Consider the following 27,639-nt stretch of genomic DNA (forward strand, 5'->3'; position numbering starts at 1 on the left):
GCCCTCTTAGGTGGACTCAGATCACCTGGGGATCTGGTGAACATGCAGCTATGGGGGCCGTAGGCCTGGGATGGGTGCTGAGACTTTACATTTCTGAAGAGGCTCCAAGGGGGTGCTACTGCTGTGGGTCTGTGCACCAAATCTGAGCAGCCAGTTGTTAGTCTTTCAAAAGAAAAATCAAAGGATCTCTAACACGATGCTGATCTCGTGCTGTCACGGGAAGGCCATTTCTCCAATCTACAGCCTCCACGTGTGATGAGAAATGAAAACACTTGAGAAAATTCCTGACAAAGCAAATCTTGGAGATCTCTTAGAATCTTGGCGTACTAAAATAAACATTAACCAAACTGAAAATATAATAAAATACCTTGATTCTTGTATTTGCATATGCATATGGAAACCACTTTTCAGACATATGTATTGTCCTTTTTTTTTTTTTCTTAAATAGTCAGGCTTGGGTTAAATTACTTGGTTTCCTGTGCTGAAAATAGATGTCAGTTTTATAACCTCACATCTGTATACAATGAGACAGAAGGTAAACATTATAAAAATAGAGATTTTTGTGTCCTCAACTATATTTTTGTGGCCATGATCTCATCATCAGGAATAGTTCTCTGCCTGGCCTGTAGGCAAACAGGCTCATACACCTTCTGAGAATGTTCCTTGTGAATCTGGCCAGTCACCCGAAGGCAGTAAGAAATGGAACTTGGCTGTAGCACAACTCAAGAAAATGCCACTTTGTTTCTCAATATGTAGGTCCTCCAGGGTCAGAAGTCTGTCATATTGGGTAATGCCTTAGTGTATGTTCTCTGAAAAATCAACAAACATTTGAAGCATTTGAGATTTACCTCCATTTTCAGATGATATGGTCAGTTCCTGAGAAAGTCAGAATGCAGAACACACCAGTCTAGACCCATAGAAGCCAGTTTCAGCACGTTGCTCATGGCCTTGGACACGGGTTCAGACTGGAGTCAAAGCCTTTGAGGGTGGTGGATGGGGGTGTGGAGGACCCTGAAGAATTCTTTGAAAAACATCCTTTGCTGGGGGCTCTCGGTTCAGGGAGGCCTGTCTTCCCCTTAAGCAGCTTCTGAAAGTAGCTGGGAAATGCCCTGAGCACATTTTAAAATGGTATGAAACCATAAAATATTATAATGAAAACCTGATCTGAGAAAATATGTGAAAGAGCTAGCTAGCATCTCTCCTAACCCTGGATGAAATGAACATGAAATGAACAAGAAGTGCTACTTGGGCACAAGTATTAAAACTTTGGTATTTCGCCCAATAGTCCTCTGCCCGCACATTCATCACTGAATGGACATCTAGACTGAAGTCTTTAAAGCATATGTGTGTGGCACACTCTGGTGTGAAATGTTGCTACGAACTAGATCATCTTTTCTCAGGATTTTTCAGTTTTTGAATTTTTTAAAAAAATTTAAGTGTTTTTTAACAGATTGTGGGATGTTTGGTTTTATGGAAAGAATATTCCTTTTTATTTTAAAAAAATTATTTTTTAATTGTTTTTTTCATGGAAAGGCATTTTATTTTAAATATAGCAGATTGGGAGTTTGGGATCGACATGAATATTACTTTTTAACAAGAAAATTTCCTTCTTTTCACGAACTCTTGTTGCATTAAATCAGATTGCTTAGATAAAATACAATTTGTTATGTGGGCAAATTACAATTACAATTATTTATTTGATTCTATTGCATCCATTTCCTTCCTGAAAGATGTTTTATTTTCACATCCAAAAATTTTGAATGGGTAACTCAGAGTATTAGAAGATGGAAAATTAACAGCGGGTTCAGTCTCGAATGTGTTTCTCGGATACTTTTTTAAATTTATTATAGGAATTTAGCTCATTTTTTTCAAAATGATTGAAAAGCGTTTGTTGATTTTCTTTTCTGTAATTTTTGTCTGTATTTGGTATAATCTTGTATTGTACATCTGGAAACTATTAAGTAAACCTCTAACTGGGAAATAGTTCTCCATTTCCCTCAATGTGAATTTCTCTGCCTTTCAAACAGCTGTGTAATTTTTTTTTTTTTTTGCGGTAGGCGGGCCTCTCACTGTTGTGGCCTCTCCCGTTGCGGAGCACAGGCTCCGGACGCGCAGGCTCAGCGGCCATGGCTCACGGGCCCAGCCGCTTCGCAGCATGTGGGATTTTCCCAGACCGGGGCACGAACCCATGTCCCGTGCATCAGCAGGCGGACTCTCAACCACTGCGCCACCAGGGAAGCCCAGTTGTGTAATTTTATAAAGTTTCTGCTACTTGCATTTCTAAACTAGAAAAAAAAAAAATAAAGCCAACCCATAAATATTCACATAATTGTTATCTAATGAGAAAGATTAAAACTATTTGGTAAAAAAATTATTTTATAAATATAAAAGTTAATAACTATCCCCTTTTCAAATTTGGAAAAACTTTTCAGATATGCCTAACTTTATGTAAAACCTGATATTTGCCATCACTGAACGAGTACTGAATTGGTTAGATTGAAAAATGAATTGCTTTGTACTTTTAAGTCCTGTTTCACATTTATCTCATTCCTCCTCTCCCATATGTGGCCATGAGCACCATTACATCACCAGGTCATTATTCTAACCCTTCTTGCATTGGGTTAGGACTAGTATTAGAGGATTTGTAAGGTACTGTCCTGCCTTCTGAAGCACCAGAAGTATAGCCCAACAGTTTCATTTAGAAATTATGTGATGAGGGATCTGGGCTGGTTTAATGGAGTTTTTTCACTCCAGTCAGACCTATTCATATTGACTATGATCATAAATGCTAGTTTGAAATTTAAATTCTAATTTAATAATAATTCACAGCTTTCTCTGACAACAAGTGTGTGTTATAATTAGGTATAGACCTGTGAGTGCACCTAAGTATCTGTTATATAAAACATATGATGTATATGTGTGTGTTTATATATAACATAATATAAATGTTCTAAATTCAGAATGGATGCTTCAGTGAGGTTTTCTTTTTAGATCAGAAGACAGTGCTTTGAAAGTTATAATTTGGCAACTCTTTTCTGCTAAAGACATCTATAAGCCAAAAAGTTTAGGTTGGAGTGCTATTATCAATAATTCAGTAAGTCGTAGCAGTTATTTAAACTTGTATGAAAAAAGTTAAAATCGTCCACTTAATGATATAAAGGTAACAGAAAGGGGGAACTAAGAAGTATAGAATAACACTGACATATAATTTATAAACCGAGTTACCCTTCAGCTGATGACATCGTTTTTCAATCAAATTCTTTTCAAAAGGAGGAGATAATGTTCACATTCATAACTTTATCTCGTTTGCAAAAATTTTTTATTGCTTCTCAATTGTGTTAGACAAAATACTGTATGTAAAATTATTTTTATCTATAGATATAATGATAATTTTATTACAAATAGGAATTTATCATATACAAGCTAATGAGTTTTGTCTATTCAGTATAAGGATGAATAGAAAAACGGTCAACAATTTTAACATGTACCCAAGTACCTCCAAAAAAGTCAGACACAGAAAAAATTCCAGTTTTGAAAGCCAGACCTGCTACAAAATTTAAAGATGTGATTAACTATTCATCTTTCTTGAATTATTCCAATTGAAGTGGAAGTGGGTTGGAATTCATGATTTCTCAGGGGAAGTGGTACAAACACTTGAAATAGCAAAGACATCTCGGAAAACGTTTGGCTTAATGGTATGTGACAAATTACTTACCCTGAAGGGAGACATTGACTGAGGTCACGGGAGCTAGATGAATCCCAGATGTGACACATCTTCATTATATCTGACACAGGAAGCTGACACATAATTAAAGCACGACTAGAGATTATTTACTCCTTTTGGATTCTGTGGAAATATTCAAATCATACTAGAGTATTTACTAGTAAAAACGTTAAGGCTGTCATTAAATCATACTTAAGTATTTTCTTACATTTTTACTTTCTTAGAAATGTGAAAAAGCCCCATCTTGAATGCTGGCGCTTAGAGCTTGACATTTTTCCATAGGGAGGTCAGCACATGCAACAGTCAGGCAGAGACCACTGGCCAGTCCTCATTCCCTCCAAGGCCACAGGATAGACCCAAGTGCAGGCCATCCTACAAGCCACAGCAGGCACCTCCCTGGATTGAGTTTAGGGCATGTTCAAGGCAAAACTATAAGGGTCTCTCCTACATATCCATCCTTTTTTTTTTTTTTTTTTTTTTGCGGTATGCGGACCTCTCACCGTTGTGGCCTCTCCCGTTGCGGAGCACAGGCTCCGGACGCGCAGGCTCAGCAGCCATGGCTCACGGGCCCAGCCGCTACGCAGTATGTGGGATCTTCCCAGACTGGGGCACGAACCCGTGTCCCCTGCATCAGCAGGCGGACTCTCAACCACTGCGCCACCAGGGAAGCCCCATCCTTTTATTATTGACCTTATACACTGTATTGTTGTGCTTACGAAGCCTGAGACGGTCACTCTACGCTCCCCATTTTCTTTCTTTTTCCTTTCCCTCTTCTGGTGTCTCTGCCTCAAATTATATCCCACTCCTGGCAAGTACCTGCCTGAGTTCTTATCTCCTTCCACGGAGAGTGGATTATGGGTGAATCGTACCGTGATGCTCCATGCCTCTCAGAATTAAATCCAAATACTTTTAATTGAAGTGTAGTTGATGTATAATATTATATAAATTACAGGGATACAGTATAGTGATTTACAATTTGTAAAGATTATACTCCATTTATACTTATTATAAAATATCGGCTATATTCCCCATGTTGTACAATATGTCCTTGTAGTTTATTTTATACCTAATAGTTTGCACCTCTTGATCCAGATTCTTTAACGTGATTTTCAAAGCCCTGTTCCCTACCTACTGACCCAGCCAGCCTCGGCTTCCTACAGTTTTCCCCATCCTTCTCTAAGGCACCCGATTTCTTCAGGTTCCTCCAATTGGGGTCCCATGCTTGCTCACCTCCAGGCTCTGCCACTCGCTGTCCCCCTGCTGTTCTGTCCAATTCTTCACTCCGTGGCACATGGAAGATATTCACATGCATTTCTTGAAAAAAGGCAGCAAGTAACTGATCAATTAATCCACTGATTAAATCAATCGACCTCTAGTAATATTTTAAGTATTACCTTCCTATGTAATAATGTCACCTTTCTTAATCGTATGAGAATTGTCAGATATATATATGTATATAAATATATTTTTGATAAGTATATATATCAATCAATAAATATATGCATATTTATTTGTTTGGTTTTGTGTGTGTGTGTGTACACTAAGAGAAGTATAGAGGAAAAATAAAGCATTCGTTTTATCTGGGGTAAGGTAAAGGAAGTTTGCTACTTCAGTTGAAAAAGTTTATTAACCAATAAATTATTGATTATTATTTTCCCTAGCTTTTCTTTAAGAGTGTGTGCATCTGTGGCGGGCCAGAGCATTTCAAACACAATAGGTGAGCATATTTTCATTTTTCCACTCCTATATCACATCAGGAAAAGTCAACAGTAAGCATTGCATAGACCATATAAAGCTTTCAAAGAGCTCTTCATTAGCACCAAGATTTCTATTATAAATATGGGAACTTCTACATAAATAGTCCTTGAATAATTGGTACTGTCTGTAAGAACAGACCTAATTATGGGGGAAATGACTTTTTGTGTAAAACCATTATAAAACAAGTTTTTTAGCTTGGGGAGTATTTTATCAAATCTTTGCAGCTCATGTATTGTTTCTGATCCCAACTATGGAAAAAATGTTTCCTGAATAAGCAAGTTGAAATAGGAATTCATATCTCTGATAAAGCGCTACATTCACTGAATACTTTTCCTTTCTGGATTATATTTGCTTTCTGTCTGTCCTTTAGGCCTGACTGCCGAGGTGCAATTAGATTCCCTGAAACAAAAAGGAGCCGTTAAACGCACGCTCTTCCTTGATAATCATCAGTCACATGTCGTCTTCCCTCTCGTGATAAAGGGGCAGAAATCCCTCCAATGCCAGGATTTCATCGTTTACCTTCGAGTAAGTGTTCCAGAATCACCTTTCTGGCCTCTAACACTGAAGTCCAAATTCCAACCATTTTTCTCCATTTAAACATCACAGTGGTTCACATAGACCCACATCTATTTTCACTTTATAGGAGAAATCTTTAAGGCCACACACTCCTCTGTTGAGCCTGACTTCAGCCAACCTAATTATGTATTGCTTTTAATTCCTAAGCTGCTGCTTTGTTTTCTTTTAATTATTAGAGTATGGTTGATTTACAATGTTGTGTGAGTTTCTGCTCCTAAGCTTCTTCTTGTTTTGAATACACTCTTTAGTACTAGTACTAACTCAGGTGGTTTTCATTTCTAACTGCCTCCCTGCAAAAAACATAAAAGTTAGACACAATTTATTTGAATTTTTATCCTACGTGAGGACGTTTGGCCAGATTTTATCAATGTGCATTTCTGAGCCAACTTAGGAAAAGGGTGAGGCATTCAAAGGCTTTATTAAAAGTAAATTATAATTACATTTTTAAAGCAATGTATTTTTACAATAACTCCTAAACCTACTATGAAATAAAAAGCCAAAATGTGTTATGATACAGTTATTTCATCTTCTTACCAGTGATGAGGTGGTGAAGCCTCTTTTCATTTGGTCTCCTCTTTGAGGGGATATAGTAAGGGAAAACCTGTAGAAGGCAGAGTTTACAAACACATGCTAGAATGAAAAACTGGTGCACGGCCCTCGTGTCTCATTATGACTGATACTGGCACCCAGCTGAAGGGTGGCATGCCCACTCCATGGTTTGGGAGTTCCTGTGTGTTCAGGTCTTGCTGCTGGTGCTACCCGCTCCCTCCCCAGGAAGGTTCTGGTGCTTTTTCTAAGGGAACTTCAGATGTGCTGAAGGTGTTTTGAAGTTCGTGCAAACAAGGACTTAAAGAGATGATAAGAAAGGAAGAGAATCGAGAGGTTTTCTTCCTCTGAGGCCAAGGGGACTTACAAATTCTGCCAACCTCATTAAAATAAAAATCCCAGTTCACGCAACTTTCAGTGACATTTACTGTGCATCTGATTTTTAATTGTGCAATTTGACCAATCCGTGTGAGTTGCTGAAGATCTGGAGAACCTGAAGATTGCTTCTAGAAGCATGTATTTCAACGAAGCCTAAATGATTCCAACTCTGAACATACATTCATTAAACTAGCTTCTCTATGCCACGTCCACAGCATGTGCCTAGGCCCGCTGGGGTGGTAATTACTTCATCGTTCACTTTTAATGGCCAGAGTCAAATGCTGCCTGCCTTTCACCAACTAACATCTTGCAGCCATTTTACAGGGCCTTTCTTGAGTTTATGATTATTTTCCCTAGGATGAAACTGAATTCCGAGATAAATTGTCTCCAATCAACATTAGTTTGAATTACAGTTTGGATGAATCCACCTTTAAAGAAGGTCTGGAGGTGAAACCAATATTGAATTACTACAGGGAAAACACTGTTACCAAACAGGTAGGTCCTGGCCCGTCTTTGATGGTATATTCTCAATCAGGCCCTGGGCATTGCTCCTGTGACCTTAAGACGAAATCCAGGCCCTTTTGTTTTCATTCTTGCATACACACTTGTACCATTTGGGAGATTTTCTGAACATGTTTCCTGAAACACTGCATCCCTGTGTTTTCAGAAGCCCTTCCCCTTGTGGAACCAAGATTTAATTTGTTCAAAATGTGGCTGTAATAGAAGCAGTACAGCCTGTAATCCTCAAAACATCGGCCAGAGTAGCATTCTTTACAGACATTTCAGAATGAATTGGAATCGGGCTCCTAAGTAAACTAGCCTATAAGGGGAGGTCACTGCCGAACAGAGTTTCTAGCTAGGTAGACGCATGCAGAGTGAAAGGAAAGCTTTGGTTTAACTTATGGGATCATTCATCATTTTCAAGAGAAAGGACGGGATTCAGGTTTTCCCAGATTCTTCCTGATACATGTTTTTCCACAACACAGGCTCACATCCTGGTCGACTGTGGAGAAGATAACATGTGCATTCCTGACTTGAAGCTGTCAGCTAGACCGTAAGTTTAAATAAATAAACTTGTCCATTTTATCTAATGGCATACAGGTGTTCACTTAAAGCTTCTCTGGAGAAAGTATACACTTCCAGCCACTACCAAAATAAGTGCACTGCGTGAAATTTCTGCGCTTGGCTACACTTTGGGTTAGCCTGTGGTTTAGGCCTTTGTCATTGGTGTCAAGTGACACACCCCAAGACTTTGCCTGAGCCGTTCCATCCTTCACCAAAAGTGGGGGGAAATGTTTCTGTCTGAAGTTAACTCATCTCTGGTGGTTCCGGTTGCCCTCCTCTCTAGCTGCCTCAACCCATCCCCACCCCAGGAACTATCTTGCTGCCAGGGTTTGGAAGCTTCTTGGTAACCTCTCAAGGGGACTTTTTCCAAACTTCATAATCTAGCCAGTGTCCGAAGCAATAGCTTTGATTAAGGGTCATGAGTAGGCATTTCCAAATGCTGTTTCAATTTGGAGTTTGGAGTGAATTAAATGTCCTCAGAATACCTCACCATCAGCTATTTGAGATCTTCCTTCATCTGCCTCTTTCTTCCCTCTTATTTTCCACTTTGCGTCACACTCAGCTCCCCTCCTACTTTCTAAACCACCTCTCTCCCCCTCTTCCCATTGCCCATCTTCCTCCTATGGGATGTTTTCAGGGATGTGCTGAAGCCGTCTCCTCCTGGCTTGTGAGCCAATTGTCAACTTTTTGGGAATTTTTGCTGGCAAATCATTAAGGATGTTGGGAGCTTGAAACTGATCACAGTGGGAGGATTTACACCACTGGAATCGGCAAATGCTACACATCCTGGTTTTCTTTGTTTCTGAGAACTGGTTGTTACCTTATTTATTATACAGTTTTTTTTAATAAATAAATAAATTTATTTATTTATTTTGGGCTGCGTTGGGTCTTCGTTGCTGCGCACGGGTTTTCTCGAGTTGTGGCGAGCGGGGACTACTCTTCGTTGGGGTGTGTGGGCTTCTCATTGCGGTGGCTTCTCTTGTTGCGGAGCACAGGCTCTAGGTGCACGGGCTTCAGTAGTTGTGGCACACGGGCTCAGTGGTTGTAGCTCACGGGCTCTAGAGCGCAGGCTCAGTAGTTGTGGCGCACGGGCTTAGCTGCTCCACGGCATGTGGGATCTTCCCGGACCAGGGCTCGAACCTGTGTCCCCTGCATTAGCAGGAGGATTCTTAACCGCTGCACCACCAGGGAAGCCCTATTATACAGTTTTTAAACGTTACTTTCCATTTACAGTTACTCCAAAGTAGGGGCTCTATTCCCTGAGTTGTACATACATCCGTGAGCCTGTCTCAGACCCAGTGGTTTGTACCTCCCCCTCCCCCACCCATGTTGCCCCCTCCTCCACTGGTAACCACTAGTTTGAAGCGCTGGTTGTTAAACACTGACCAGAACACCGCTGGATGTTTTCCTGTCCTTCTCATCTAGACATAGTTTTGATTCTTCTCACCACCCCCTCATGCCGATCCATCTTGTTTTTTTTCCCTGTCTTGCATGTTTACATCTTCCTGTAAGTCCTTAAATAAAATATCCATGAATCCAGAGACGCATATAGTACCTAATGATTCTTTTTAAACTGCATTTTTAGAGATAAGCATCAGGTCATCGTTGGAGATGAAAACCACCTTATGCTCATAATCAACGCGAGAAATGAAGGGGAAGGTGCCTACGAAGCTGAGCTCTTTGTGATAATTCCAGAAGAGGCTGATTATGTTGGGATTGAACGCAGCAACAAGGTAATGCCTGTAGGTGATCTGGAGGAGGAAAGAGCTCGGTATATTTTTGAAGACAAATCCATGTTAAGTCATCTTAGCTGAGGATTTCTTCCCCAATAAAAGAAAACAAAATGTCACCTTATTTTGTTAAGCAGAATAGCAACGGCCCAGAAAGGAAGATGGTCTTAAGCAGTATTAATATCTTTCTTGGCCACGGTGCAAAGATAAACTGGCCCAAGATTGGGAGCTGAAACACGGAAGACAGCTGTCTGAAAGAAGCAGCTCATCAATGTGATCCATCCGCTACACTCCCAAGCTAACTCCCACCCTCCCTGGCTGTTTTCTGGCCTTTGAGTTCCTTTATGCTTCAAGCAGGTCCCAGGAGGTCTGGTTTTCATTACTGCTTATGGAGGAAGGTCTGACCAATCCCAGCTGAGCACCGAAAACAGCCTAGACAGGCACTGGAAAGGAAACACGTTTCACGTTTTCTTTTTTCTTGGTCCACCTTTTCGGGACCAGGACCAAGAAAAAGCCAGGTTTTTGTCATTTGCCAGTCCTGCAATGCCACTATTTGTTAAACTGACGACAATGCTTTTTATAGATTTCCTTTCCTTATCACAATATGGATCTTCCCACTCAGAATATCCTCAGGTTCTGCTCTAAAACCATTGTAAATACACTGAAGGATAACAGAGAGAGTCCCTTGGTTTCAGAGGTACCCAGACTCACAATTAAGGGCAGAGACCAAGTTTCACACTTTCATAGTCATCCTGGCGCTTCACGTAGAAGTCGGCATGATCAGTGTTATTTAAATTCTTGCTGATGGATATGTTCATTTAACTGAAGTTTATTAAAGTTCTGCTACTTTCCAAAAACTGCATCCTCTTGGGAACGTGCACATTCTAATGATCAAATAATTTAACGAAAAATAATTCCTCTAAAGAAATGCTAACAACGGTTGTGATGTCAGTATTTGAAAGGCATTTACAAATGTGGGGAATACAAAATTCTCTGTGCACACCTCTAGTCTCATGACTTATGTTTTGACTGAATTATCTTCTCAGTGAAAAAATAACCCAGAGGAGCAATAATCAAGTATCTTTGACAGTTGTAAAATCATCATGAGTTTCTGTTGAAGAAATTTGCAGGAACATATCACTTAAGAATAATTACATGTAAATAATACATAAACAAACAAACAATGAAGCTCAAGTATGTTATTTTAAAAAATGTTCCAGGGCTCTGCCTATATTTTTATTTCAACCCCCTTTCTGTCACTGCACCCCTGACTTTGTTAAACAAAGCATCTATCCAAAATATTCTTCTTCTAGCAAAACATCTAGTTTACTGTTCACTGTTGGGTGGAAAACACAGGAAACATTTATCATTTCTATCTTTGGCTTTAAGCATTATAACAGACATTATCTATAATCTCCAATGAGTCTTTAACTGTTTTTCCTCCATCAGTTTCCCTTGGGCAGAATTTGATTTGACATGACTAAGCCACATTCTAATTCCTTCTTTGTTGTTAAGCAGTTTGAAGTTTGTGTCTCTTTTTATTTATACTTGGTTCAAGTTTTTTTTTTTTTTAACAATTTTCTCTCAAGGGGAAAAGTATGAGGGATTATCTGATTGTCAGTTTTGTTGTTCTTTGGCTAAAAACATTCATCTTTTCAAAAATGCAGAAGCTGATCATCTCTTTCTCTGGAGACCTTAACGGAGCCAGCCTTTGCAATTCTTTTCGGTGACCTTCTAAATTTTTCTAGGAATAAAGGCCCACGTGCTCTATCTTTTTATTATTATTGTTGTAAACTATATGCAACATAAAATGTACCATTTTAACCCTTTTGAGGTGTACAGTTCAGCGCCATGAAGTATAATCACTTTGTTGTGTAACCATCACTGCCGTCCATCCCCAGAACACTTTCATCACCCCAGACTGAAACTCTGTACCCATGAAACACCAACTCCCTCTTACCCTCTTTCCCCAGCCGCTGGTACCCAGCATTCCACATTCTGTCACTATGAATGTGTCTATTCAAGGGACCTCATACATGCTCCACTCCTCTGCCTCAAACTACCTCACACTCAGTGCATCCGGAACTAGGCGCCATCTTCCCACACTCCTCCTCCTGTCTCTAGCCTATCTCAGAGAATCACGCCAGTCTCCACCCAGTTTCTAAAGCCTAAGTCAGTCCTATACCTGTCCAACCCTATCCTCTCTCCATCTCACTGCCACGGTCACTGCCTTCCTCCAGGCTGGCACAATCTTCTCCCGAGATGGCTACACCAGTCTCCTAACTCATCTCCCCATCTCCCAGCCTCCAGCCCCTTCCCTGCATGGGAAGCCCTCTTTCTTTCTTTCTTTTTTTGCTGTGTTGGGTCTTCGTTGCTGGGCTTTCTCTAGTTGCGGTGAGCAGGGGCTACTCTTCATTGTGGTGCACGGGCTTCTCGTTGCAGTGGCTTCTCTTGTTGCGGAGCACGGGCTCTAGGCGCATGGGCTTCAGTAGTTGTGGCACACGAGCTCAGTAGTTGTGGCATGCGAGCTCAGCAGTTGTGGCTCACGGGCTTAGTTGCTCCACGGCATGTGGGATCTTCCCGGACCAGGGATCAAATCTGTGTCCCCTGCATTGGCAGGCGGATTCTTAACCACTGTGCCACCAGGAAAGCCCTGGGAAGCCCTCTTTCTAAAATGCAAATCTGACCCTGTCACTCTCTGGCTGAAAACCCTCACTAGCTCCCCACTGCTTGTAGGATAGAGTCCTACAAAGCCCTGAGATGACTTATGAGGCCCTTAATTACATCACCCCTGCTGACCTCCTCAGCTTCATCACGAGTCTTTGCTTCTTTCCTTTACCTCCCACCCTAGTCCTAGAGGGATGGGATTTCTTTTCTGTTTCTGTAATACCTATGCGCCCTCCTGCCACAGAGAGCTCACACCTGCTGTTCCCTCTGTAACTCTACTCTCTCATCCCCTTTCCCCAGCTTACTTCTTACTACTCACCCTTCAGGCCTCGGCCTAATAACGACTGAGGCTGCTGAAATTCACCAAGCAATTGCTGTGAGCTGGGCTCTGCTCTGTGCTCTTGCAAGTATTCAATTTTCTTAGACCTCATAACAGCCTGACAGAGAAACGGTAAGGCTATCATTATCCCTGTTGTATAGATAAGGAGAAATTCAGAAACATGCCCAAAGTTACACAGCTATTACGTAGCAGAACCAAGATTGACACCTCAGCTGTCAGGTCCAGGCCCGTCTTCTTAACCACTGAGCTGCCAGGCCCCCTATGAGGTTATGTCACTTCCTCCAGGATGTCTTCTCTGATTGCTTACTTCTATGTGCCTGTCCTCCTCCATCACTGTGAATTTCTGCCCTCATGAAACTTAACAAACTCTATTTGTATGTTTCCACTGCTTGTTACAATTGCTTGTGATTCCTTATTAGGATTCTTATAATAATAGGACATTTAAGGAGGACAAGGGTGTTATTTTCTTTTTTTTTTTTTTTTGATCAGTGCCTGGTAAGTGGCAGGTACACAGTAAATATTTTCAGTGAATGAATAATACTCTAAGAGCTATAAATGGATGAGAACAAGATAGTCCCAGGAACAGCTGAGAAAAATAATCTAGAAATATCTAGAAAAACAATCATTGTTTCTCCCACTCAGAGAGAGGAAATAAAGGTTAAAAAAAGAAAAAGGGTGGGGAATCTGGGGAGAGAAGAGATCTCTGATTGATGTGAAAAAGCTATTTCTAGAAAGCTGGGGAAAAAATGTACATATGACTTTCAACCTTCAGATAAGATAAAAATATTTACTATAGAAACCAAATCCTTGAATTATATTCAAGGGACACGTGGATATTTTGGAAAGCTTTTGCTGAGTTCTTTTTTTTTTTTTTTTTCCTGTTTTCAGGATTGAGTTAGTAATCCCAACACAAAACATCTCTGTACAATTAGGGTTAGTTATGGATCCTTCAGAACTTGAATACATGCTAAAGCTACCTTTGAGAAGCAAAAATATTATCAGCTTTTGGAACATATGTTTCTTACCTCCTCAGGATACTAACATGTCACTCGGGTTCTTTGGAAAGAGCAGGTATTAAATGCTGCCTCTGAATATCAGAGATTTCATTTCTTTCTCATGAGTTAAAACAGACCTTTCAATGGCTGATGGCAGGAAGAGGGCTTTATACTCAGCTGTGTGCTAGTCCATTTCACTTCAGCCTCCTTGTAGGAAAGATTGGGAGCTACATTTGCTGTGTATCTCCTGACACCGTCTACTACTTTGTGCTGGACATTTTTCTGGGCACTGGGAAGAGAACACATACAAAAAAAACCCTGCCTGCTTAAGCTTATTTTCTTAAAGCGTATGATTTACCCACAGAGCTCTTGACTTCGGTATCTGGGGTTTGTTTGCCTTTTCTTTGTTTTGGTTTTGGCTCTTGGTTTTTCTCAGCCATGTGGAAAGAATGGAAAGGAGGTGGTTTCTGAAACTTATCCTTGAAAATTCACATTACTTCCTTAAATGAAATTTCGATACAGCTGACAGACGGATAAGTGGTCCTCGTATTTGGAACCCTTTTCCATGGTCCTCTCATGGGGTCCTTTGTGAAAGTCCTCAGTTTACAAGCTTATTTTTGGGAATGAGGCTGACAGGTAATATATCAGTAGCACTTAACAAGTTAGAGTGAAATAATGGATGAACATATGTAGCTATTACCAAAGGCAAGAGCAGGGCCATAGGGACATGAAGTTTTGAAAGATGGAAAGGGGCTCAGGGCGGAGATCCAGATGTGGATTTCTAGCCTGAAGACACAAGGGAGAGCTGTGAGCAGAGGACAGGAGTCCAAAGATAAACCTCCTTTACTTTCCCCTCCGTCGGGTGTAACTTTTTTTTTTTTTAATGCTACCACATAGAAATTACTTTTAATTCTTTCCGCTCAGTTTATATATCCTTGCAGACTATTTTCTCTACCCACACATACACACCTCCATCTCTACGTCTACGTTTCATAGACTATCTTTCCAGATCAACACTCACAGATATAACACATCCTTTGTAATTCTGGCATAATATTCCACTGTAAAGATCCATTAATTTAAACACAGGAACATTTATAATAACACAAACATAGGTTAATAACTCCTTTTCCACTAGATTTCACTGTTTTCCTTTCATTTGTTTTTCACATAAACATAGGACAGAAGACTAGAAAGCAAAACACCACAATCTCAGTTTTTTCCACTAAACTGAAACCAGTGTTGAATCACAATCTTGTTCTTGCTAAAATAAACAATATTTTAAACACAAACACAAATGCTGCAATAAATATAACCCTTATTTTCCCTTGTGTACTAAACTGCCATTATGGTACAAATAACAGGCTTTGGCAATGGACTCAAAAATGCAGTTAAAGATCCAGATCATCTCCTAAAATAATTCTTTGAACCTCAAAGAAATCTCCAAAATGAATGAACAATAATCAAAAAATTATTCCTGAGCTATCAGATGCTCCTGGTGCCCAGTTAAACAAAGCAGTTTTCAAGAACTGGGGCCCATTAAGAAATACACTAACACCACCTCATACAATCAGCAAAACAACAGTCTCCCCAAATTTTCCCCTTAAAAATTACATCATCCTCAAAAACTTCAAAAAAGAACTATCATATGATCCAGCAATGCCACTTCTGTGTATATATACAAAGGAAATAAAATCAGTATCTCAACTGATATCTGCACATCCATTTTCATAGCAGCACTATTCACAATAGCCAAGAGGTGGAAACAACCCAAATGGCCATCAATGGGTGAACAGATGAATATACAGTACACACATACAATGGAATATTATTCAGCCTTAAGGAAGGAAATTCTGCCACATACTACAATATGGATGACCCTTAAGGACATTAGGCTAAGTAGAATAAGCCCGTCGGCTGTAACCTTGAGACCTTCTCCAGCACATAGTTCTAAGTGCCTCTTCAAACTTGAGTTTTTATACATTCTAATCAGAAAAGGATATGGGGCAAGATGGGAGGTGAAAAACAGTGGGTAAACATAAAAAAGTGTTCTCTTCCCATCTTAAGTATTTATAGGATTGAACTAAGATTGGGTGTGTAATCTCAAAATGGAACCATGGTATGGAGAAATTTGTGTCCAAAGCAATTCTCTTGCAAATGTCACTGGGCTGTAGGATAATCTATAATATACATCTTGCTGTCATTTCATGTTTGCAAAAATTAATTTGTTTAGTTATGTTTAATTATCCATGATCTTCATGGCCCAAACTGAACATGAACAGTAATGCAAATCATTTCAAAAATGTTCATATAAATAGTCTACTAAGCATTTTCAGGGACTTCCCTGGCGGTGCAGTGGTTAAGACTCAGCGCTTCCACTGCAGGGGGTGCAGGTTCAATCCCTGGTCAGGGAACTAAGATTCCACATGCCACGTGGAGCAGCCAAAAAAAAAAAAGAAAAAAAATAATATATGTGTGTGTGTGTGTGTGTACACACACACACACACACACACACACACACACACACACACACACACACACACACACACACACACACACACACATATATTCTACTAAGCATTTTTTTCCTCAATGAAACACAACAAATGTGTTTACCCATCCAACAGGTTTCTTCTTAAAATTAAACTTCGGTCTTTTCCCACAAGCTTCTCTTCTGAGTTGATGGTCACACATGAACCCTTGGGCTCAGGCACTCATACAGGTGTTTGAAATCAAGAGAAGCTGCCTGGCCCACAGCATTGCTTTTGCAACAGGATGTCGTTTATTCTGCCCCTGACTCCACACTGGTATTCTTTCCCGTTGCAGGCATTGCGACCACTGAGCTGTGAGTACAAGATGGACAACGTCACCCGAATGGTGGTGTGTGACCTTGGGAACCCTATGGTGGCTGGAACAAATGTAAGAGAAAACCAGATGCACTTAACTGATTTCTGTCTAATTGAATTTTAAAGAGAACTAGTGGAAAGCCCCCCCAATTAGCACTCAGCAATTTAGCACCTGGCAACTAAAACCAATTAGGCAGGAAATTCCCAGGGTGGTGGTATTTTGCATCACAACCCACACTGAGTGGACAATCTGAGCTAAAATACACAAAATGATGAATACTTTCATATGCCTTTTCTTTTGACATCAGTCTTATATGTCTTCAGTCTCAACAAATCTCTAAAAACTATTTTTTTTACTACAGATTTTTTTCTCGAGTATTTTTTCTTTGAATTTCACTACAAATGTTTTCTTTGAATCCAAGAAGAACTACGATGTAAAGGATTTAAGAAATAACAGAATTAAGGGGCTTCCCTGGTGGCACAGTGGTTGAGAGTCTGCCTGCCGATGCAGGGGACACGGGTTCGTGCCCCGGTCTGGGAAGATCCCACATGCCGCGGAGTGGCTGGGCCCGTGAGCCATGGCCGCTGAGCCTGCGCGTCCGGAGCCTGTGCTCCACGACGGGAGAGGCCACAACAGTAAGAGGACCGCATACCGCAAAAAAAAAAAAAAAAAAGGAAATAACAGAATTAAGAATTTTAGCAAAGATGATTAAACTTTTACTTTAGATATACCTCCCATGTGAATATCATTCACAGTGTTTTCCTGTTAAAATATTACCATAATCCAGGTTTTAAAACAGCTTTACCAGGTCTGTATTTTCCATGCATCTTACTTGATAAAGAATAATGCAGAAAATTGTTTATAGCAAGAAAAAAGAAAGGATCAATCATGATCTGTAACAGGCTTATGAAAGAATAAGGAGTCTTTTTTTCCTTTCTTTGTTTCCAGATTTAGGAACTTCCCATTCAGAATTACTTGTAGTCAATAAATTCATTTTATGCCATTGCAGTTTAAGTATACACAGAGTAACTCCTTGTAATAAATATCACAGGAGAAATCATTATTTTATGGAGTCATAAATCAGGAAAAAATAACCCTGAAATCTGCAAATACTATGTAATTAAGTGTTACAAATTAAACATACGTATTCCTCTGTTTTAAATTAGATGCTTATGATTCATTGATAATGAAATGGCCTGTTTGAAAAAACCTTCCTGGAAATATGTAAGTGTGTAGGTTTGTATTAGAACAGCTTCCCAAAGCGTCTTCCAAAGAGTGTTAATCCTTTGAGGCAAGCCTTTAAAAGGGAGCCCTATAGTCACTGCTGAGAATCATATCCTCCCCTGGGACATTCAGGTGCCTATTTCATTTTAAAGGTGCTGAGAAGTTCTGCAGTAAGGAAACCTTCTAGCCCAGTGTTTCTCATATTTATTTGAGCTTTTGAAACTTTCTATCCAGTAACACCTATTCCCAGTTTATAATCTAGGATATTGTGCTAAAATAATATGTTTGCCTTTTTATATTCTAAATTGATTATCATTCCGTTCATCCTCAATATTTAAAAGATATGCCAAGCTGTAGTCTAGTAAACTCACTTCTTGGGTCAAAAAAGTAAATATTTAAATCAAAGGTAAATGTTTATAATAGATTTTTATTAACTAGCATGTATTGATTGCCCTCTGTGTTATAATTCCATCACTGGGTGTTTTGTGTGTGTTATCTCATTTAATTTTCACAACTACCAACAATCCTATGAGTCAGGTATTTCTCCTGTGTTATGGATGAGGAAACTGAGACTCAGAGAAATCAAATGAGTTACCCAAAGTCTCACATAGTGAAGAACAGAACCAGGATTCGAACCAGGCCTCAACAAAAAGCCCACGTTCTAGCAGGTCTGCAAAAATTGGATAAAAACTAATGAATAACAGATGCGATTTTTCAACAAAGCCATGAAAGATAGAATGGGATGTCTAAGCTGAGATATTAGAACATTTTTCATTAGAATCCTTTTATCTAGAAGCTAATAAATCCTTTGGCTAGTTTTCAAGAAAAATTCAGCCACCCAATTTGATAGGAAAAGGTCTACCTAAGGCCAGACAGAAATGAATTGACATGGTGGTAATGGTGTTAGCATCTATAGGTGACTGGGCACTCATTCCTTTTTCAGTATTAAAAGGGTTAAATCCAGACCAGAAATCATCTAAGGTCATCAATAACTAAGGATAATCTTGGAACAAAAACTGGACACCAGTGTTGTTCAAAGTGGAGGGTAAAAATGGCAGTGTGGTCTTAGCCACAAATGTGTTTTTGTGAAAAGATGTCAATCCATTTTACCAGCAAATAATCTTTAGAAGTCAAGGAAGTAAATTGTTTGTATTCGTTTATCTCTGAGGTCTATAGTAGAAGAAACCTAATAGCTTTCTTATCTCGCCCTTGAATGCCCTTAAACACATCAAATTTTATTGCATTCTGTTTTGTTATAAAACGCTTTGATTTATTTACTTCTTCATTTTGTACTTCTAAAAGAATACTCTTAATGGGTTGTAGTAAAATTCCAAATGTTAAAAGTAGTCCTAACTATTAAAAAGCATCACAAATTGCCAGGATTAATTATCCCAGTCCTGATATTTTTTAAAAAGTAGTTTTCAAGTGACTTTTTATTTTAACAAAGCATTCAAGGTTGTATTCAGAAGTTTACTTCTGATTTGTAAGTAGTAACATCATTTTCATATAATAGCTTTAGTAATGTAAAATATTTATATACCGATAAGATTTGTAAAAATTCACAAAGTCTCTCTAGTAGGATAATAAAAAAAAAAATAGTGGCTCAACAAAGGCTCTTTAGAATCAATGCCCAGAGATCTGGCTTTTGGTTCTAGTTAAGAACATATGTCTCTTATCAGTATGAAATTGTCACACCTTTAGGGTATCCTCATCTCGTGCTGAATAATAAAAGACCAACATTAAACAGGCCTCCCCACAATATAGTAAGCTCCCCATCACTGGAAGTGTGCAAACAAGGGCACACTCTTTTTCACCATTTTTAATTACACCCCTTCTATATGCCTGGTACTAAACTAGAGTCTGATAATATTGAGATGAAAATGTACAATCCCCATTCCATAAGAAACTTAAAATTTAGCAACATCATAGGTTGAGTCATGGGTGAGTAGCAAAGGAGACAAAGAATAAAGAGAACATTTCTGCCTGACCTGGCCTGTGGGCTTGGAGGGTGTATTGCAGGAGGATCCCTTGCCCTGAGTTTTGACGCATGAGAAGTCCTGCAAGTAGAAAAAGCAGGGAAAGACTTTAAAAGTTTCTAAAGAAGAGAGAAGAGCATGTGCAAAGCCCCAGAGGTCTGACAGAAAATTGCACATTTGGAATTATAAAGGAATTCATCCTGGCTGGGGCATAAGGATGTATAGGCTTAATAATTAGGCACACCCTAATTATTATCCCAGTTTCTCCATTGATCAGCAGTGATACCTTGGGCAAGTCACACTGAGATGGGAGAATACCTGTTTGTAGGAACGTTTGGAGCAATGCAATGATATGGTATATGTAAAGCCACCAGGGCAGTACCTGGCTTGCAGCTCCTTCGGCAAGGGCTAGTGAAATGATGATTTATGATAAAAATGATGGTTTATTATTAGTTCATATTATTACTGGTTCATAATAACACGAGTTTGATTGCTGGTTTGATTCTCATAGTGTAGTGGCTGTGAGTTCCAGGTTCTGGAGTTGGCTTGTAGCGATTTCAGTTCCAAATCTAGAGTTTATTTGCTCTGCACCTGGAACAAGGCACTTCATCTCCCTAATCCTCAGAATGCTGCTGGACTGTAAAATGTCAGCATTCACAGTATACCTCGTAGTGTGGATGTCGTGATTACATGAGACATTGCATATAAGGCTTAGTACAGTGCATGAGAGCATAAGTAATATAATTACATGTCTTAGCTATTATTTTTACTTCCTTATTTATATTATCATTGGATTCACTTTTCTCCAGGTTTTTAAAAAGCTGTTTTCAAACTGTAAAAATATTAAGAACAGTTTTAAAACTTTGGAAAAGAAAGAAAGGTGGAAAAAATAATCCATACACTCACAACCTTAACTGCAGCATATTATCCTGGTGTATTTTCTTACAAGACACCCTCACTCCTGTACAGTAATTTTTCCACTGGTAGCCTTTTAAAACCATAGGTGAAACCATGGCACATACAACTTTGCAACCTTTTTTCACCATAGTTACATTAGAAGCATTTTCCACATGGCATAGGCTTCACAGATGTAACTTCAATGATGACATAAATGTCCATCAAACAGAATTATCACAGTTTTCTAAATCAATCTCTTCTCGTATATTTAGGTTGTTTTTAATTTAGCACATAGAGAAGGTGGCAGGAAAGGAGTTGATAGGAGGATAAATGAAGAGAGGGAACCACAATGTGTAGGGACTCACATTGCCTGGGCCCCGAAGTCTCAGCTACCCCAAGGCAGAAGCAGAAAAAGGGACAGCAGTCTAGGGTGGGGATTTGCAGGGATGACTTTAAAAGATTTCTATGCTGTGTATAAGGTTCCTCCCATGTCATAAACTTAGTGTCTTGTGATTTTTTTTTTTTTTTAGTCTTCTCTGGGCCTCCGATTTGCAGTTCCACGACTTGAGAAAACAAATACAAGCATTACCTTCGATCTCCAAATCAGAAGGTTAGACCTTTACATGCCTGAAATATCATCAGCATTCAGTAGTAAAGAGAATCCATGGTGAAATGAATGCCCTCATCAAGCTCCTTCACCTTAAACATTCTTCTGAAATTAGAACCCAGATGTTCACAGACTATTTTTCCTTTGTTTCTCAGTTATTCGTTATTTCAGTTTTCTTTTTCTTTTCTTTTTTTTTTTTTTTCTGGCTTTTGAAGAAGAGATCCATTCTGCATTCTGCAGGCCAGGCCAAGGTGTGAGAGTAAAATTTTGTCCTGAGCACGCTCCCACCCAACCCCACCCGCTCCTCCATCTTTCCTCTTTCTGATGCACATGGCTTTTCCCACCCCGCACCAGTACCCCTACCACATCCTGCCATTCTCTCTGCTGGGGGTCAGCTGATCCCTGAGAACAAAATTTCTACAAAAAAAAAAGCATAGATTTTGAGCTTGTGACCTTGAAATCTAACTTTTCAAGGATGAATGAGTCTCTGATGGTTTAACTGTGAGCAGCAAGGCAGGACGCAGGTAAGATCATATATTCAGAAGGCAGGGCCTTCTCTGGCAACTCTAAGCCAAACCCTGAAGGGAGCTGCCCCTTTTTTCTAAGGCTGACTCTGCCCCAGGATTCAAGTGTGACTTTACCTTGTCTCTGTCTATTCTGTTTGCTCCTTCATGGCTGAAAATAATATTTCATGAGTTAAAAGACCTACAGAGAGCAATGTGTCATGAGGGCCAGGGATTCCCAAGTGTACACTTAAACCCTTTAGCCAGTAAGGGAATCAATGTAATGGCTCTAGACCTGGATGAAAAGAAAAGGATATTGAATGGACTATATCAGAGTTCATGAAAAATTCCTTTCACATACATGTAAATGTGTGTCATAAGACATCCTGTAGGATATATATAAATATATATGTGTGCGTGTATACATATACACGCACACATATATATTTGTGGTCTGCAATTTTAAAAGTCTGAAAAACACTGATATAGACAGCACATGCTCAGTGTGTTCAACCCTCGTTCTAATATAACAATGACTCTGAAGTCAGTACCTACAATTTGGTTCTCAAATACTGGTGTGCAAGATGACCAATCTCTAAACTTACCTTCTGTCCTGCAAGAAGTGAAGTCATTAGAGTGTGATGACTTTTAGAGTAATTACTTTACACAATGGATTACTTTCTAATAGCTACTTCATTAGAGGTTTACGATTTTTTTTAAAAAAAATATATAATCCCGGACTTCCTTGGTGGCACAGTGGATAAGAATCCACCTGCCAATGCAGGGGACACAGGTGCCATCCCTGGTCCATGAAGATCCCACGTGCCGCAGAGCAACTGCGCCCGTGCACCACAACTCCTGAGCCTGTGCTCTAGAGCCCATGAGCCACAACTACTGAAGCCTGCGTGCCTAGAGCCCGTGCTCTGCAACAAGAGAAGCCACTGCAATGAGAAGAAGCCCGCGCACCTCAACAAAGAGTAGCCCCTGCTCGCCGCAACTAGAGAAAGCCCGCGCGGGCAGCAACGAAGACCCATCACAGCCAAAAATAAACAAATAAATAAAATCTTTTAAAATCTTAAAAAAATATATATATAATCTCTATAAGAATGTAGTAGATTTTTAAAATCTGCAACCTGTGTCACAAACCATATCCCCTCAACTTTGTGATAGATTTCTAGGAAGGAAGGCTTTCTAACTTAGGTGTTCTTGTCTGACCTTAGTCAGTCCTTTTTCGAATTTAACTTAAATATTTTCTGCTGAATCTTAGAGATTTTAAAAATTTTACCCAAATTAGTGATGGGATACAGATGGAATGAATTCATCTATCATATCCCTTCATTTTACCAAAAGCTTATTAAATCATTTCTTTGTATCTATATAAATGTACATTTTCCAAAAAGTTCAGGTAGTCCTAAATATTTTCATTTGGAAAATCTCCTGTTTATATTTCTAAGTTTTCAGAGAAAAAAAGAGAAAAGAAAAAGCACTCCATAGGGAAGGACCACCATCTCTCCAGATACTTCAGTAACCTGAAGTTTCTGTTTTTCACCATCACTGTCTGTAACATTGATCCTGCAGTAGCATGAAGCTTTGCATCACTTCAGAAAGAGATACCTATCTCATAAAAGTTGCAGCCTTTAGATAGAAAGTCTGGTACAAAGATACAAAGCAAATTCCTGATGTTTGCTTCTTACCCTTAATTGCAGTTTTGAATAACAGAATGGATGTAACTAGTAGCTGAATCAAGGAGCAAAGGACACTAAATAATGTTGTAAATGCCTTGCCCAAAACCATCCTGTAGATCATCATTCAAATAATGAATTTAGAGAGGAAGTGCTGAATTTGATGGAAAATAGAAATGGTCGCATTTTAAACATCCCTCTTCATCTAAAATGGTCCATGATTATATTCCATCCTCAGACACTATAGAAACTCATGACTATTTTAACATTATCCTGAAAAGTACAAAAATGCAGAAATGTAGAAAGAACTGGAGAGGCAACAGCAACATACTAAACATCAAATTCCCAAAACATAAGTTCTAGAGATAAAAGTATTTGAGAATACTTTTAATATTCAAATACAGTGGTGAGCATTTATCTGCATGCTTTGCTGGTGGGCTCCAAAGATGTACATAAGTGTTTAATGGATGGTTTGTGTTCAGTTTAAATGTGCTTAAACCAACAATAAATTAAACTAAATGCGCTCAAGTCTGAACTCAAGCTTTTGAGCACATTGACCACTGGTACCCACATTTAATATCCTTTTCCACAAATAGAACCCAAAAGAGAAAATTAACTGGTCTCTCCATGCCCCGGCTCTATGTGACATGTAAACATCTTCCTCCCTGCTTGGAGCCGGTCTCAGTTTGCGATTCCCATGTACAAACGGATCTTTATGATCATCCTTGAAGCTGCTTCCTCAGTAATGGTGAAATGAACATTGTATTGTTTTGCTGACATTCCAGAGACCGCAGAAAGCATAGAGGGAATGTTAGAAAATAGAAAATAGGAAACAATAAGGAGAAAGAAAATAGCATCGGAGTAATAAGTGAATAACATGTTTATCCTTGGTACGCGACATAAGCTATAGTCATGGAGAGGAAGTTCATCATTTCTTGAGAAGAACTAGCACCGACAGTATAAATAGCTCAGCATCCAGGGCAGTGATGAATTGTTTGTTTGAATGGAGCAGTGGTATTAGTGAGGGAGGTTTCCTTCCAGGAAAGAGGTGAAAGATGCATCTAAGTTATATATGCAGCCTGGTGTCTTTCTTACCCGGAGATTTTGCTGACACCACTGGTTGCCGTACCAAGTGCCCCGGCAAGCCGGTATGACAGAGGGTGATTTTAGTTGGCCATCCAGGTCCACCCTTGGATTCTGCCACTGCTTTTGTGACTTTTCAGAACAGCCTCTATAAGCCTCATATTAGACTCCTCTCCCAAGACAATTTCGACGCTTGACATCTGTTTATATTTTCAGGATGTTGTCATGAAAATTGTATTATTTAAACCACTTGGAAGCAAAATGCAATAGAATTATAGGATAACTTAAATAAAACTTTTTTTCTATAATTCTAATTTCCACTGTTGCAAAACAGTAGTGACCTAGAAACTAGAACAAGGTCTGGGTAAAAATGTGGAACAATTAGACTTAAGCTTCCAAACTAAAGAGTTCCCTGTAATGCACTGGGAACCATGAAGTCTGTAACAAGTGGAATTAATTACTTAATGACTTCTTAGTAGTTAGTAAGTCAGAATCCTGCTTTAAAAAAAAAACAACAACAAAACTTTTTAGTTGACTGATCCTCCCCAGATGTGATAATAATAAAAGTGGCCTGGAAACTGGGGTTCAAACTTTGGTGAACAAGTCCCTCTAGGCTCATCACAAGCTTAGCAGTGATACCCCTTTGCAGGAAATGAGCCTGACATTTGCCTGTTTATGTCTTTTATGTGTGTTTGCCATTTAAGTTGCCTTATCAGTATATACAACCGAACAGCACTTTTCAAAAGCATTGTGGGAACAATTCTGTCTCCTGCTTTGAAAGCAGACCTTTATCATATCTTTTCCAGCTCCCACATTTGGAAAGCTTCAAAAGGTAGTCAGGACATGCCCCATTACCATCATCAGTGTGAGAGCTTGTCCATTGCCTCTGCATGAGATTTGATGATGAACAAAGAGGAGGCTTTCTCTTCTTAATGAGACCTGAATATAAACATGACCTGTTAGTGGTGGTGTCATATCCCAGTTTGCTAAAAGCTGCATTATCCTTTGGAATATTAGGGTGATTTCGATGACAGCCCAGTAAGACAATGAGTGCAAATGGCAGCTGCATCCAAAGCCCAGCTACTGGTCCAGCCTCTTGGATATTTTATTTTATTTTATTTTCCTTACAGCACTGGTTGCTTAATACATGCATTTTTAAAGTTAAATTTTTATATCTAATTATATTTGAGAGAAAGAAACAGCAAACTTAAAAATAATTTTGCCACTGTTCAAAGAAATATTATTAAACATGCACCTTCTATCTTGAGATTCTTGAGGTGCCTGATGAACATATATGTAATCTCCTGTGTCAATCTCTTCCTGGGGTCTTACTTCTTCTCTCCACTGGCCATGCTTCTAATTCACTCCTCACTCCTCACGCCTCATCCTAGTCAGCCAGTGACCATGCAGTAAGTACACTTATTTTAATATTACTTAAGAAATAAACCATAAGGAAGATAAGTTTGCTGCCAGAACAATGTATGGGATGATGCATTCCAGAGCCAAACACAAACACTTTTCCCATTATGTGCTGCTCCTGGACTATTCATGCCAGTTCTCCTTTTATTAGTATGGAAAGTCAGGAGTTGACTGTGCTGTCCTTCCCATGAGATGGGCAATGAACTTGATGCACAGAGAAGTTAAGGAATGTGTTCCTTGTAGAAGCTGGACAAGAACTCAGCTTACTGCCTTTTGGGCTTAGTCACTGCAACAAAGACATGTTGGCTTCTCTAGAAATATATTATGTTTTCAGATAAGGTGTCTCCTCATGGAAAGTTATTACATTTCTTTTGCTCACAGAGGATCTTAGCATTTCCATTTACAAATGGTTACAATTTTGTAGAATGGATACACTTTTGTTTTCTAAATGATCATATTGGTAATGCATGTTGCTCCTCTGATATATAGAAGGTTTTTTATGATCGTCTATGGTAGTAACACGTCTGAGAAAATAAATTTAAATCATATGTCAACTGTGTTTTAGTTCCAACAAGGACAACCCAGACAGCAATTTTGTGAGCCTGCAAATCAACATCACTGCTGTAGCTCAAGTAGAAATAAGAGGGTAAGTAATAAACAAGGCATTAGAGTAATTATACTTTAATAATAGCTTTCTGTATAGGAGTTATGATAAAATACTAGTAAAAACTATATGGAATTTTCCTAATGTATTAGAGATCACAGTTCCCTTTGGTTATAAAGTTTCATTCTTTTCAACCTATCATTAGCTTTCCACTGGTAAGTAGAGTCGACCCTGTATGATAATGCTAAGGCTATCAAAACAGGAGATCACTTTATTCTCCAAACTGACAGTTCAGTAATCAAACTATAAAAAACTAGTGATAAGAAGCCAGATAAAATAGGCAACCATGTGATTGCCCCAAAGTCCCACTTCCCCCCAAAATTATTTTCATGTAATGAAAATTCCGCCTCACCGTACCACATCTTGAGTTTAAGAAGGGGCTAAGTCTTAGATGTGAGGTCTGATGGGCTCTACACTTTGTGTCTTTTCCCTTCTGTCCTATTCTTTGAAGAAGTTGCCAATAAGCAATCAATTGAGAGACAGGAAGAATGTGGTCAAGTAAAAGGCTTGGAATAAATACCATCTGGGAAATCTGTGCCAGGAGGGAAAAAAGAAATTGGAAATGGACTGCATGCAGTTCTTATCTTGCACCAAGTGTGGACTTCATTGATTTTATTCTAATTCTTGTTTCATCAGAACAGTTAAGGACCTGGCTACAAATGTCAACTGGTATTTTAGGCTGAATTGTCCCTGGGGCTCCAGAAATCCCAGTTCCCTTTCCTTTTCTGTAGGTCCTGAGTCCTGGTGGTTCACACTCCTCCATGATGCCAGCTGTAGATTTCTGCACTCAGAGCTATTGTCATTGTGCATTGTCTTAACTGCTGCCCCGTGTGCTCAATGGCAGTGGGGTGGGTGCCCCCCCGTATGCCATCCTGGCACCACTGAGTTTCCACCTAGTGGGCTAGGGAATAATAATAATGCCTAACATTTATGATCTCTTCATGTGCTACACCAGCAT

General features: G+C 39.3%; 1 protein-coding gene across 2 annotated transcripts in view; it reads left to right on the top strand.

Annotated features, from left to right (window-relative positions):
* The window catches only part of ITGA8 (integrin subunit alpha 8), a 192,596-nt gene that overhangs the window by 99,395 nt on the left and 65,562 nt on the right, over nucleotides 1-27,639 (top strand). For both annotated transcript variants that reach the window (XM_081229189.1, XM_081229190.1), the window contains exons 16-23: nucleotides 5,386-5,441; nucleotides 5,853-6,007; nucleotides 7,340-7,477; nucleotides 7,969-8,036; nucleotides 9,633-9,780; nucleotides 16,606-16,698; nucleotides 21,254-21,333; nucleotides 26,583-26,663. In XM_081229189.1, coding sequence (XP_081085315.1) covers nucleotides 5,386-5,441; nucleotides 5,853-6,007; nucleotides 7,340-7,477; nucleotides 7,969-8,036; nucleotides 9,633-9,780; nucleotides 16,606-16,698; nucleotides 21,254-21,333; nucleotides 26,583-26,663 — 819 coding nt within the window. The remainder of the gene's footprint in view (nucleotides 1-5,385; nucleotides 5,442-5,852; nucleotides 6,008-7,339; nucleotides 7,478-7,968; nucleotides 8,037-9,632; nucleotides 9,781-16,605; nucleotides 16,699-21,253; nucleotides 21,334-26,582; nucleotides 26,664-27,639) is intronic.

Source organism: Mesoplodon bidens, assembly GCF_964165515.1.
Source record: "Mesoplodon bidens genome assembly, chromosome: 3".
Taxonomy (NCBI): Eukaryota; Metazoa; Chordata; class Mammalia; order Artiodactyla; family Ziphiidae; genus Mesoplodon; species Mesoplodon bidens.